Source organism: Thamnophis elegans, chromosome 2 (genome assembly GCF_009769535.1).
Source record: "Thamnophis elegans isolate rThaEle1 chromosome 2, rThaEle1.pri, whole genome shotgun sequence".
NCBI lineage: Eukaryota > Metazoa > Chordata > Lepidosauria > Squamata > Colubridae > Thamnophis > Thamnophis elegans.
This window is the reverse complement of record NC_045542.1, coordinates 6,936,668-6,951,719: the sequence shown is the minus strand read 5'-3', so window position 1 is coordinate 6,951,719 and position 15,052 is coordinate 6,936,668. Positions and strand designations below refer to the sequence as shown.

General features: G+C 42.7%; 1 protein-coding gene across 1 annotated transcript in view; it reads left to right on the top strand.

The window, feature by feature from the left end:
* SMC1A (structural maintenance of chromosomes 1A) overlaps positions 1 to 4,878 on the top strand; it is a 38,813-nt gene extending 33,935 nt beyond the window's left edge. The window contains exons 22-25 of the mRNA XM_032209967.1: positions 1,052 to 1,203; positions 1,802 to 1,871; positions 1,974 to 2,084; positions 4,254 to 4,878. Coding sequence (XP_032065858.1) covers positions 1,052 to 1,203; positions 1,802 to 1,871; positions 1,974 to 2,084; positions 4,254 to 4,337 — 417 coding nt within the window. The 3' untranslated portion in view covers positions 4,338 to 4,878. The remainder of the gene's footprint in view (positions 1 to 1,051; positions 1,204 to 1,801; positions 1,872 to 1,973; positions 2,085 to 4,253) is intronic.
* The last annotated feature ends 10,174 nt before the right edge of the window (positions 4,879 to 15,052 follow it).

The following is a 15,052-nucleotide window of genomic DNA, read 5'->3' as shown; positions in this document are numbered from 1 at the left end:
GCTCTAAAAGTGATGTTATTCATTTTAGTATAACTAAATTAAATGCGGATGATAAGATTACTCTCCATTATTTAGTTATGTAATAGTTCCTCCCATTGCTCAAAGATTTTTTTGTGTTAAGTGAGGGCTACATCTAAGGATTTCAGGGACCTCATATGATCCTGAGGCCTCAGGTATACATTTCTGCCTTAGGTCTATTATGGCTCAAGATTTCATGAGTCATTATAATGAATGCTGTGTCTTAAAATGGAACGAAACTTTCAACAAATAGCAAGTGTGTGTGTGTGCTTGCTCATTTGTGTTCGTGCAAGCACTCTGTTTTCTTTCCCTAATTAGCCAATTTTCGATTGGGAAAGAGTGTAATTGAGAGCCAGCTTGCTGCAAATTGGACCTCAAAATTTGATTCTCATGGGAGTCAGGTAAAAATTGGATTCATGCAAATTTGCTTTCCAGTTGCAAACAGAATTGTCTGCAAAAATGCCATTCAGCATACAGAAAACAGATCAAAGGCCAGTGGATGTTCTTTCATTCATATGCAAAGTATAATATTTATCCAAGAGTGAGGCTTTGATTTGCTGCCCCCTGTGCTGCCGTTGCCCCAGTTTTTGCACCTGGCAACAGTCTGATCCCCTCTCAGAGTCCTAATTGCGCAGAACTAATTACGTTTGCCTGTAACTTTTGCTGCCTGAAGAACTACATAAATGGTTATATTGAAATAGCACCCCTGTTTGCGAAGAGAAGGAAATAAGTGCAGCTCTCATTCTTGCCCTCCAATCAATGAAGGGGTGGGGGTTTTTTTTCCCAACTGTAATGACTACAAATGTTAATGCCTTCCTTGAAAAAACTAATGCCACAATTCTTGATCTTCTGAACATGGAACCCCACTGACACCCTCTATTCCTGGAAATAGACCACATATATGCGTTCTTGCCTTTTCCCTCCTGGATATGGTTGTAATTTCATAATACTTTAAATGATAAATATTTTGTTATTAAGGTATTTGGTGGTCTCCCTCGCTATCTTCCATTCTTTTTCTTTTTCTTTTCTGCAGGCCTTTTTAGGTCCCGAGAACCCAGAAGAGCCTTACCTGGATGGCATCAATTACAATTGCGTAGCCCCAGGCAAACGCTTCAGGCCAATGGATAATCTGTCTGGTGGGGAGAAGACAGTGGCAGCTTTAGCTCTGCTCTTTGCTATCCACAGGTGAGGCCAAACTTGCTCCAAAGGAAGATCTGGTTAGAGTTGGAATTATCCAGAGTTGAGATTTGGAACATTAGTAGAGGGGTGGGTGGTGAGGAGAGCAGAATAGTAGAGACGACTCGTTCTTTAAACACTTTGAAGGGTCTACATTTTCTGGTGTGGGTCTACATTTTAGCCTAAATTGTTTTCTGATCTGGAAGAGTAGAAGCCTGGAGACGGTGCTTCGAAAGGTCAGATAGATGCAGAGGTCACGGGTTGTGAATCTTACAGGTGCCATGGAATGTTGCCCTGCCTAGATGAGGTGTCCAGTCACAAACATAAGTGACATGTCATCCTGTTCTAGTGCAGGTGAATGTGGATAGCATAGAGCAGTGGTTCCCAAACTTGGCAACTTTAAGACTTGTGGACTTCAACTCCCAGAATTCTCCAGCCAGCTCCAGCTCTGGAGCTGGCTGGAGAATTCTGGGAGTTGAAGTCCACAAGTCTTAAAGTTGCCAAGTTTGGGAGCCACTGGCATAGAGGTAGTTGGGGGAAAAAAGGCTTATCTCCATTGAAGCAACTCTTATGTGTTCATGTGATCGTTTGCCATTTCTGTCCCCAGCTACAAGCCTGCTCCATTTTTTGTCTTGGATGAGATTGATGCTGCGTTGGATAATACCAACATTGGAAAGGTTGGTAGGATTGAATGGACAAGCAAATTTTACTACCTCCATGGGAAAGATTTGGACGGCTGCCAATTCACCTTTTTCTCCCCACCCCTGTTCTCCAAACAGGTAGCCAATTACATCAAGGAACAATCGACTTGCAACTTCCAAGCCATTGTTATTTCCCTGAAGGAGGAGTTCTACACCAAGGCTGAGAGTCTCATTGGTGTTTACCCTGAGGTAAGAATGAGGATAGTGGATGAAGGTATATCTCAGATAGTGTTACTTTCAATATTATGCTTCTCCCCCTCTTGAATGAAATTGGGACTTCTAAGATCTCCTATTAAGGCAGCCCCACTAGAGAGCAGGATGAAAGCATTTTGGGAACCCAAAGGCAATGCTTAAGGACGTTGTATTGGGAATCTCTTATAGACAAACCCTCCCTTCAAGAGAATGCTGGGATTCTAATTTGCATAGAGATTTCCTCCTCAGTAATACCCTTTCAAGGAAGCTGTGAGCATTGAGGCAAATCAGTGATGACCAAAATAAGAAGGAGTGAGATTTTCTTTTCTTTCTTCTTGAGGGAAAAAAAAACTTGGTGGGATATAAAAACAAATATGACACTTCCAACAAGAATTTTTTTATGGAGGGGGGGACGGTCAACCCTATTGCTTTCCTGTTCTGACCCCCCCCTCCTCCGTCCAGGAACGAAAGCCGAAACCAACGTAAATGAGAAGGTTTCTTTTAATCAGTCAAGACTCTCGTTGGCTGCAGGCCACATAAACAAAGAGATAAGCACTCTGGCAGCAAGTCCTACAAAACTTGGCAGCAATGCAAACAAACTCTGGCAGCAATCCAGCCTGCCAAGTTTGTTTCTTGTTAGTCCTTAACGTTGACTTCTGCAGAAAGGCGTGGCACCAGCAGTCTCTTTTATAATCAAGAGAGGATCTTAATGAGCATCACTGAGCGTAATCACCTCTTGTAATTACGCCGTTCTTGACGCCGAGTAGCCCTTTGACGGCGTGCATCCCGGAACAACTCACAGGTGTTTTCTGGATCACTCTCCCTTGTCTCCTCCCCACTGATCCAAGGCTCAGACACCACCTGGTGGCCAACCAGTCTCTCCTCGCCCTGCTCGGAGTCAGCACCCTGTCCGGGGTCCTCTACCTCCTCCAGGGCTGACTCATAAGACCCCTCGTTGTCGGAGTCTGGCAGCAGCTCCAACGGCTCCTGCCAGGCCACAACACTTTCCTGTCTCTCCAGAGGCTTTTTCCTAAATTAAAGATAAGAACAAATCTTAAAAGCCGAGCGTGTATTGGTTCAAGAAAACCTTATGTAAAATGAATGTACAGGTAATCCTTGAGTTACATCCTTTCATTAAGGATGAAAGTCCTTTCCATTCAAAGTCATGACATCAAAGAAAAAATGGTAATGTTAATAGAGGATTTTACAAACAAGTAAATGAGATGTGAGCATGTGGTTATGGACTAAACCTTTGGCATAGTTAAGGATGAAGGATGTTTAAATAACTGTAGTCAACTAAAAGTGGAGGTATAATGACGTCAATATGGTAAACATATGAGTTAAGATATTTGAATTAATATGAATTATGATATGAATTAATTATAATATGAATCAATGGAAGAGATGCACCAAAACATGTCGTAACCAGCTGATATACTTTTTTTTATATATATATATATACCTGTGTTACCTTTTTTTTGTTTTTTGTTTTTCTTTTGTTTTTTGTTTTGTTCTTTTTGTCTTTTTTTTTTCCTTCGATTTTTTCTTTCCCCCACTGGTGTGGGCATGTATTGTTTAAGAAACAAAAATTATTATTATCATTATCTATTTTTTTTAATAGTAATTATAGTCAAATGAAAATGGATATATGATGATGGTGACATGTATGAATATTTGAGTTAAAATGCTCGAGTTAACATGAACTGTGTTTCTTGACTGTGGAAGAGATGCGCAAAAGTCTATTTGTAACCAACTGATACACTTTCTATAGCATGTAAAGAAGGATGTTGTATTTGTTTAAAAAAAAAAGGTAGAATGATAAAAGAAAAAATGGTAACTACCACTAGTCCTCAAGCTCCATCCATTCCAGGGCCTCTATAGTCACATGATCAAAATATGGGCACTTGGTGCCCCAGGCAGGGGAACCGTCTTGGTCCTTGCCTAAAGACCACAAGCAGGACAGCTATACCTGCTGTTGCTAAGTGGTGTGGTCACATGATATTTTGCTCAACCATCACTTAGTAATGGACATTCCATCCCAATTAAAGTTGCAATTCAAGGACTACTTATTTTTTTTAATCTTCATATTTGATTTTGAATCTAGCTGCTGTAGCAGAACAAGGACAGGGTGACATATTGTGCCATTTTTCTTTTCCCCCCCAATAGCAAGGAGACTGTGTCATCAGCAAAGTCTTGACCTTCGATCTCACCAAGTACCCTGATGCCAACCCAAATCCCAATGATCAGTAGACGTAGAAGAAACTGAACCTCTGCTTATCTTCTCCCAACTTTACCTTCTACTAGTCCCATGTTGCTGTTGTCGTTTCCCCTCCTACCAAGGCCTTAAACCATTGCCTGCCCTTTATTTCTCCTATGGAACTGCTAGCAGGTGTGTGTGTGCTGGGCAGGGGGGTGAAAATAACCTAAATGTTGAAAGACAAAGCGGCACCACTTTTAAACTGGGGGCCGTCATCTTTGTATCTGCAATGACGTATTTTCCCTTCTCTCTACAACTGTAGCCGCAAAGCTACGTTCTGCCCCATCCCTCTTTTTTCAAAGGCAGCGTCTCATTGCTGTACAGGAGAAGAAGAAAGGAGGAATCTTGTTTCTCCAGTGTAACCTACTCTGTTCTTTATAAAACTCTTTATAGGACCAAAATAATGGTGGTTTCATGAGAACTCTTCTCGTGCCAAGCTGTCGCCTAAAGCGTGGCTCCGGATTTTGTTCGTTTTTTAGCCTGATATCATGTGTGTGTTTTTGTGTGCGATTGAAATTAAAATATTTCACTTCCGTTTCGTGTTCTGGTTTTTCCTTGCCAAAGGTGCAATGAGAAGGGAACATTGGTGAGGTTGGGGCTTGGCGCAATGCATTAATTCTTTCCACTAGGAGGTGCCAAGGTCACCGAGCTTCTTGAACATTCTCCTCCAGCCCCAGTGGCCCCCATAAATCCCGCAAGTGTCAGATCTTGAGTGGGTGCTGATGAGTCTTTTGGGGCCAGAAGCAATTTACTAACAGGGTCCTTCTGCGAACAGTGCTGGAAGGGGTGTGTGTGTGTGTGTGTACACGGATGTAGGTATACATGCATGCTGGTCTTGTTGTATTCGGGTCTTTTCCCGTGTAAGATTGAGTAAAAGACCCGAATACAACAAGACCAGCATACCTACACCTGTGAAAATCTACGAAAACATGCACGTGTTTCTTTCTTTCTTTTCTGTTAGAAACTGAGCGGCCTTGCAACTTACTATTAATATGTTTTTGCCAATAACAGCAGCACTGATGGTCTAAACTGCAATCTCTGATGTGACCTGGTAATCAAAGGGATTATCATATTGTATTTTTATTCCAAGTTTTTCTTTTCCAAAAACAAATGCTTTTTACCTAGCAAGACAGTGATGTTCCTAGCAAAGCGAAATTCCAGATTCACAATGATCGTAGCTGTATTATTTTCTGCTCCCCCACCCCACCCCCCCAATCCCATTGTTAATTTATCCTGACTTTGCTAATAATTGGGAGGGGAAAGGAATTTTTGGGTCTGTTGAAGCCTTATTCCTAACCATAGGAAACCGTATTTACTCAGCCCTGTGGTTGAGGTAGAATATTTTTCAGATATATTTTCCTGGCAAAAGGATTGAAATTCGTTCTTTTAACAAAACTTAAAATTGAGCTTCTCAGTTGAACTGTGCCCCTTGGTAATACTTTTAGTACTTTTTCTGAACTTCTGTGGAATTATGCCACTTCACAGCACATATATTTATAACAGTAAATATAGCAATCAGCCTACCAAGCCAATCTTGAAAAGTTAAATAAAATTAAATCTGGCTAACATTTAACACCAGAAAATCGAAGGATATTAAAGGGTAATGGAAAATCACCTTTGTATTTTTCCTAAGAAAATAACATGGTCAGGTCTCTGAAAATACCAGAAATCAAGCTCAATTAAAAGAAACCCTTCACTTCTTATGAAATTATGGCACCTTAATTACTACTGGTAGAAGCTATTTTGGTCAGGTGAAAGAGGAGAAAGTCTGCCAACATTGCTCCATGCCGTACAGCAGATCTGTATGTGGATCCTTTTGAGAACTGTTGGATTGTAATAAAATGATCTGGGATAAAAAATATTCTTATGCTATGTAAAACCTGTGTGGCTTATAGTGATTTTCCTCTTGCAAAAGGCAGGTGTTGCCACTTCCCCTTTTTATTTTAAAACCCATCAGGTTTCCAGCCCTTAGGAATGAGGCATTAAGCTTGGAGATTGATCTCCACTTTCCTGCTGCCATTATAGAAGCCAGGAGGAGGGAGGTTCAGTTGTTTCCGTCATTCTTTGCATTTTCTTATACAATAGAATCCTTACTTAGTTACTTAGAAGTTTATTTATATGCCGCCCTTTTCTCTGGGGGGACTCAGGGCGGCTTACAACTCGAAAGGGGGGGGAAACAAACATTTAACACGTAGGACAGTACGTCATTAAAAAAACACAGCATTCATACCATTCGGGTGGGTTACAGTCTTTAGCCGAGGTGGCGCAGTGGTTAAATGCAGCACTGCAGGCTACTTCAGCTGACTGCAGTTCGGCGGTTCAAATCTCACCGGCTCAGGGTTGACTCAGCCTTCCATCCTTCCGAGGTGGGTAAAATGAGGACCCGGATTGTTGTTGGGGGCAATATGCTGACTCTGTAAACCGCTTAGAGAGGGCTGGAAGCCCTATTTAGCGGTATATAAGTCTAACTGCTATTACTGCTATTTAGCCCCAGGCCTGACGGGATAACCAGATTTTGAGGGCTGTGCGGAAGGTCTGGAGGGCGGTGAGGGTACGAATCTCCACGGGGAGATCGTTCCATAGGGTCGGAGCTGCCACCGAGAAGGCTCTCCTCTGCGTGGTTGCCAGTCGACATTGACCGGCAGATGGGACTCGGAGGAGGCCTAATCTATGGGATCCAACTCCTTGCTTAGTCCAGAAAAGCTACCATTACCAGCGCCTTCCGGTGAAGAAGACATGCAGTAAAGAGAAACTGGCTTTCTTGCTGAGTAACTACAGTACTCTCCAGCTGCTTTCAGTGTTAGGAACTTTTTTTGGTCACTCTCATTTGTGATCTATTATCATGTAACTTAGATGTATTATTCCAACAACAGCACTAGAATGCTGAAGAACAGGTTCTGACCTGTGCGTCATTGTTTCAGGCAAGTGAAGAATTACCATATCACGCCTCAAGATTTCTCAAGGCTAAATGCTTCTGGGTTCTTTATATGACTTAGTTTTCTAGGCCTCTGAACGTTGTTGAAATGCGATGCCCAGAACTTAAGGTAGTATTTGGAACGAGATCTGATAAAACAGTACAAATGGAACTATTCTTGAGAGACCGCCTCCTGCCAATTACCTCCTCGCGACCAATTAGATCACACAGATTAGGCCTCCTCCGAATCCCATCTGCCAGTCAGTGTCGACTGGCAACCACGCGGAGGAGAGCCTTCTCGGTAGTAGCTCCGACCCTTTGGAACGATCTCCCCGTGGAGATTCGTACCCTCACCACCCTCCAGACCTTCCGCACAGCCCTTAAAATCTGGCTATCCCGTCAGGTCTGGGGCTAAAGATTTAACCCACCCCCACCCGAATGGTATGAATGTTGTGCTCTTTTTAATTATGTATTGTTCTTATGTGTCATTGTTGGTATCCCCTTCCCCATGAGTTGTAAGCCGCCCTGAGTCCCCCCCAGGGAAAAGGGCGGCCTATAAATAAACTTTCAAATTCAAATATTCTGTGATTTGAAACTATACTTCTACTGATGTAGCCTAAAATTGCATTTGCCAATTTCTGTAGCCAGAGGTTAGAACTTGTGCTAACTGCTCTGTTTCGGTGTTTGTCTAAAATAGGAATATCTGATTCAAAATAAAATAAGTCCCACTTAGCATTCAAATCATTTCAATAATGACATGTTTCCTGTTGCTCTTAATTTCTAATTTCTTCCCCCCCCCCCCCCCGTAAAGGGTCTGTCTTCTTCTTTCTTGCCCACAGGGCTATATGATGCAATATAACTGGCTATGGCAATTTGTATTTGTATTTAATAGATTTATAAGCCGCCCGGAGTCCCCCCGGATTGGGCGGCTTATAAATCTATTAAATACAAATTTATATTTGGCAATTTGTATTTGTATTTAATAGATTTATAGGCCGCCCAATCCCGGGGGACTCCGGGCGGCTTACAGAAAGTAAATTACAAAAAAGAATAAAGAATTAAAAAACATAGAAGACAGATTAATACCTCATCATGCACCCAATCTGGTCGGGGCTGGACCTCAGTCATGAGGTCAACAGCCCCAGGCCTGCCGGAATAGCCAGGTTTTAATAGCCTTTCGGAAGGCCATGAGAGTGGGGAGGGTCCAGATCTCTGGGGGTAGTTCGTTCCATAGGGTCGGAGCGGCTACAGAGAAGGCCCTCCTCCCGGGAGCCGCCAGCTGACATTGTCTGGTTGACGGCACCTGAAGAAGGCCCACCCTGTGCGATCTTATCGGCCGTTGGGAGGTGTGCGGCAATAGGCGGTCTCGCAGGTAATTCATGATTTTGTTCCCAAGAGACATCACATACCAGATAAACTATAGGAACAATATGATCGTGTTGTGTGTTACACCAATAAGATCTAAATGTACTGTGTTCAAGGAAGATGTTAAAGAATATAAAAAATATGGGATCTTTCAATGCACATTGCAGAGTTACATTATTTTTTTCACTCACTAAAGTAAATCACAAAATTTGGCTGAATTACTGGAGATTCAGTAAGTCCTAACATGATGATGTGTCTCAAGACTTCCCCATCCTTCCCAAGTAATATGTACCAAAGCATCAAAAATTTGCAGATTATGTAACTACGCTTACTGAAGCAATATTCCCATTAATTTGTCTTTGTTACATGTAGCATATTATGCAATTTTTAAAAACACTTTAAGGAATTTTCAGGTGTTCCTCAGGATAGTCAAAGGATGATTATTTCATAAATTCTGCAAATTTAAACATTAATATTTTTTTCTCTGGACTGTAAATAAGATTCCCTTTGCAGAAGTAACAGACTACATTGGCACAGGCTTGTTATTTGGGTAATAAAAGTGGAAACAGGCACTGGAGATTAATGACTTTATGAATTCTTAATTAAGTCACTGGCTGCTCAGCAGCAGCATTCATATATTTTCACCAGAGAGTTATATTCTGAGGATTTGTTTTCAGAAAGCTAAGAGGGCATTGACTTTGCTTGTCGAGCCGAGGCGGCGCAGTGGTTAGAGTGCAGTACTGCAGCCGACTGTTAGCTGCAGTTCGGCGGTTCAAATCTCACTGGCTCAAGGTTGACTCAGCCTTCCATCCTTCCGAGGTGGGTAAAATGAGGGCCCGGATTGTTGTTGGGGGCAGTATGCTGACTCTGTAAACCGCTTAGAGAGGGCTGAAAGCCCTATGAAGCGGTATATAAGTCTAACTGCTATTGCTATTGTCAGAAGCTGGCTGGGAAGTCATACATGGCAATCACTTGACTGCGCGATGCTGCATCTGTCATAAATTTACGCCAGATGCCAAGCACCCAATTTTGATCACTTGACTGTAAGGATGCAGTCACGACTTGGCAGCCATAAGTCTGAGGACCAGTCCTAAGTCACTTTTTTTCAGTACCCTAATTATAACTTCGGTTGCTTATTGAATGGTTGTAAGCCCCTTGTAAGATTTAAGAGTCAGCAGCATTCTCAACTTTAGACCAGTGGGTCCCAGGCTTCTCAGTTCTCAAGTGGCTTCTCAGGTATCCTAATGGCCACCTTGTGCCCTTGTGACCTCTAGACTGGACTACTGCAACGTGCTCTACATGGGGCAGCCCTTGAAGAGCATTCGGAGACTTCAGCTTGTCCAGAATGCAGCCGCGTGAGCAATCGTGGGTGCACCTCGGTTCACCCACGTAACACCTATCCTCCGTGAGCTGCACTGGCTGCCTATTGGTCTTCGGATACGCTTCAAGGTGCTAGTCGTCACTTATAAAGCCCTTCATGGTATTGGACCTGGGTACTTGAGAGCCCGCCTGCTGCCAATTACCTCCAATAGACCGATTAGATCCCACAGATTAGGCCTCCTCCGAATTCCATCCGCCGGCCAGTGTCGACTGGCGACTACCCGGAGGAGAGCCTTCTCTGTGGCTGCTCCGACCCTTTGGAACGAACTCCCCGTGGAGATTCGAACCCTCACCACCCTCCAGGCCTTCCGCAAAGCTGTTAAAACCTGGCTATTCCGACAGGCCTGGGGCTAAAGAGCCTTTGCCCCCACCCTCGAATGGTATGGTTGTTGTGTGCTTTTTAAATTGTGTATTGTTTTGTTCGTCTTTTTATTCTTTATTTGTACCCCTTCCCTTGACTTGGATTGTGAGCCGCCCTGAGTCCCCTTCGGGGAAAAGGGCGGCATATAAATGAAATAAATTCAATTCAATTCAATTCAATTCACCTGATAAGTGCTTGAAAAGATAGTTCAGCAGGACTACCTATCATATTTAGGGGAAAATAGTTTTTCTCCCTACCATCCAATATGCATACACACCTTCGTGTTGGGTGAGACTTGATTATCTTCTGGCTTCCCACTCATTATATTTTAGCACATTTGATGTTTCTAAAATATTCTGTGTGCCTTGTTTCCATAACGACGGAACAACTCTGCTATCAGGAGGAGATGTGTGTGGGGTGTGTGTGTGTGTGTGTGTGTGTGAAATCTGACCTTTCGACACAATGACAAAACACAAGATTGTATTGATTAAGCAGAAAGGCTATCCTTGTCAAAGCGTTTTGGTTTTTTTTTTGAGATGAGAATGATCCAGAAAGCATCATCCCGCTCCTCCTCTTACCAACTGTCCCAAAAATCCAATCAAGTAAATTCCCAAGTAAAGTGAATAGAAGTTCCTTAGGAACTTCTCCAGGTTCCGAAAAACTCAATGGGGCCCCGAGAGATTTGCTGGCTGCCAAACTCGGGAAATCAAAATGGCTATCGACCTGGTCTTTGATCCTTCCCTGTTTCTGTTACTCATCCTTTGAGTGAGAGTGAGGGTGAGGGCCTCCGCAAATATGCCTTACTGGAACATGGTTCCTGACACTGATTATAGCTTACTAGGCTCTGAGTCATCCCAGGCCCGGCCCACTTTCCTCGCCTGCTGCTTTGCTTAATTTGATTCTCTCCACTCAGCTTCCCATTCTGCCAGACTTTTAAGACGGCTTGACCATTATTATTTTTTTTGCAATGACTTTTACGAAAGAAGGGCAGCAGCGTTAACAGTAACGCGAGGCAAGACGAGAGGACCACCTCCGAATATGTATTTGCCAAGGCTGACAGAATGGGAAAATATCCGAACTAAATTTGTGACGGAGAATGTGCCGACAAGAAACTTAAATGTTCTGGGCCACAGATAGTTCTTGATAAACTCTCTTCCCTTGCATTAGTCAGTGCTACAGAGATGAAGTTGTGATCCAGTGGTGGGTTTCAAAAATTGTTTGAACCTACTCTGTGGGTGTGGCCTCCTTTGGGGGAGTGGCTTGCCACCCATGTGACCGGATGGGAGTGGCTTGCCACCCATGTGACCGGATATGAAGATGCCGACGACACTTGTCAGAACCACCTTAAATGACCTCACACACAGCCCTGGCATGCATAAGAATATGATGTACACTTGTTTTTTAAAAGGCATCTTTGGTTTGCGTTAAAACAACTTCAACACACGCAATGTTCTGATTGCACCACAAACGCAGTAGTCATCCTTACCTTTCACAGAGGCACTGAGTTTTATAAATAGGAGCATGATAGTGTAGAATAATCATATCCAAGGACCAGTGGTGGGTTTCAAAAAATTCTGGAACCTCTTCTGTAGGTGTGGCCTGCTTTCCGGGTCCACTGGTGGAACTTTTTCTAACTGGTTCGGTAGATTTGACGAACCGGTTCTACCGAATAGGTGCGAACTGGTAGGAACCCACCTCTGTTGTGATCACACACACACAAAATATTTTGAATAATTTAACTAAAAGTTACCAAGGATGCAAGATACATGAGAGCTGGTCAGTTCCAGCTGCTGCATAGACATGATTGTGGCAATAAGTAGGTATTACCATAACTCTTGCTGTCAGTTCAAGATCAACTTATAGCAACCAGAGAGGTGGAACCTCTTGAAAATCTGTCCCCAACCTGACTTTTCAAACAGTGTATGCATCAGCATTATAATGAAATCTATTCATTTACTTTTCTTTCCAATATGGATTCTTGAGGGACTTACCTTAATTAGGATTTTAGGCATGTGCTCAAATAAGCCCTCCCCTGAAAATAAGCCCTCCCCGAAAATATTGCAACCCAGCAGCACCCATGAAGTGACTACACTCGCAGCCTCCTGCACCTCAAAAATAATAAGAACTCCCTGAAAATAAGGCCAAGTGCTCATTTTGGGGGGCAGAAGAAAATAAGACCCTGTCTTATTTTCAGGGTAACACGGTGCGTACATTTCAAAAAACCAGGCCAAAATACAGTAAATAAGTAGCAAAATCCATAATTTAAAGGCCTTTTTTAGTCTACCTTTTCTACCCTACTTTCCTAGACGTAATAAATTTGGCATCCTTTAGATTTTGGAGGACAGGAGAAGCAATTGGCTCAAGGGTTAAAAATGAGGCAGTAAGAAATTCTCTTGGAGAGAGCTCTTTTTTTAGGCCATGGGGGTAAACCTCTCTTTGCTGGTGAACACATCTCAAAAGTGACGTGCACTCTAACAAAATGATTGCCATGGGCAGGCTCTCCTATTCACAAAAACGCGAGCACGAGGGTGGATTGTATGAGCAGTCACAAAACACTAAATTATCCAAAGGCGAAACTAGTGGGTTTGATCCCTGCCACCTTCTTTAGCTTCTGTATCAGAAGCTCTGAACTTACCGTTCTCTTTTCTTCTGAAAATTGTGTGGGGGAAGCACCTTCCAAAACAAAGCATTTGGCTGTAGCCACCTGCTATTTTTATTTTTAAAAATGCTTCTGGGGGACATGGAAGTGTCCTTGGAAATAAAAATGGGGCAAAAGATGGACTTTTTTTTTTTGCAACGTATCTCTTTGGGGATATGTTATCTTGTGCTCACCGTGATTTCTGGCATGTAGTACTTGTGGCAGTGATGGGTTTCAAAAATTGTTGGAACCTACTCTGTGGGTGTGGCCTCCTTTGTGGGAGTGGCTTGCTGCCGATGTGACCGGATGGGAGTGGCTTGCTGCCGATGTGACCAGATATGAAATTATGAATTAGTACTTAGGTCGGTCCAAGTAGCTATTCAGAAGTTAATAGTTGGAAGCAATCGTAAAGCAAGATATGGAATTAAAACCAGAAATATTTTGTTGGCTATTTGAAAGGGAGTATAATATATATTTAATTTAACACATGTTAGCAGCTGCTGGAATTGTGTTTGCACAACAGTGGAAAAACAGAGATATGTAAATGAATAAATATTACAATGTGCAGGAATAAATAAATTGACAATTAAAATCAAGGAGGCTTTGAATACTTTTTCGCGTGGGATTGGTTTTAGCAATTGCCAACTAACGGAAACAGAAATTAGAAATCCAAAAGTATGAAAGAAAACACCAATTATGTAAGGAAAGGTCCCTAAAATGTATAAGGAAATATTACTAGATCATTATTAATGCGTAGATAACTGCGGGACATTACACACCCACCAGTGGTGGGTTTCAAAAATTTTTGGAACCTCTTCTGTAGGTGTGGCCTGCTTTCCGGGTCCACTGGTGGAACCTCTTCTAACCGGTTTGGTAAATTTGACGAACTGGTTCCACCGAATAGGTGCGAACTGGTAGGAACCCACCTCTGATGCAAAGCAAGGTAGTTCAAGCCATGATTTGTCATAATTGTGATGATTATGGTGTACAGCTCATGAAAACCCCAAATCCACCATCTCAGAAAATTAGAACATTACATGCAATCAATAAAACAAGGATTGTACATAGAACAATATCAGACGTCTGAAAAATATAAGCATGCATATGTACTCAGTCCTTGGTTTGGGCCCCTTTTGCAGCAGTTACTGCCTCAATGTATCTTCGGATACGCTTCAAGGCGCTAGTCGTCACTTATAAAGCCCTTCATGGTATTGGACCTGGGTACTTGAGAGACCGCCTGCTGCCAATTACCTCCAATAGACCGATCAGATCCCACAGATTAGGCCTCCTCCGAATTCCATCCGCCGGCCAGTGTCGACTGGCGACTACCCGGAGGAGAGCCTTCTCTGTGGCTGCTCTGACCCTCTGGAACGAGCTCCCCGTGGAGATTCAAATCCTCACCACCCTCCAGGCCTTCCGCAAAGCCCTTAAAACCTGGCTGTCCCGACAGGCCTGGGGCTAAAGAGTTTTTGCCCCCCTTCTCGAATGGTATGGTTGTTGTGTGTTTTTAAATTTTGTATTGTTATGTCTCGTCTTTTTTATCCCCCTGTCTGTACCTCCTTCCCTGATTGAATTGTGAGCCGCCCTGAGTCCCCTTCGGGGAAAAGGGCAGCATATAAATGTAATCAATCAATCAAATCAATCAATCAATGTGGCATGGCATGGAAGCTATCAGCCTGTGGCACTGCTAAGGTGTTATGGAAGGTCTAGCGAAAGAACATAATTGCTTGGATTTTTTGCCTGAAACAGAAAAATGCCCTGACCTCCATCCTAATCTGATATTTTAGGTCTAAATTGCTTGCAATTTTGAAATGCATATTTTGTTTTTAGGAAAGTGCTCCTATACTGTATAAACTGGTTACAAAGGGCATCTTCACCCAGATTATGCCAAATAGTCTAAGATTATCAAATATAGTCTTGCATAATTTACATATACACTCACCTAATCCATTTATTGTGATAAACCATTTTAACCATGGTTTGGTAATTAAGGCAACATGAACCGAGTTTGCAAATCACACTGAGTTACAGTGCAATTTATTTTGGCTTC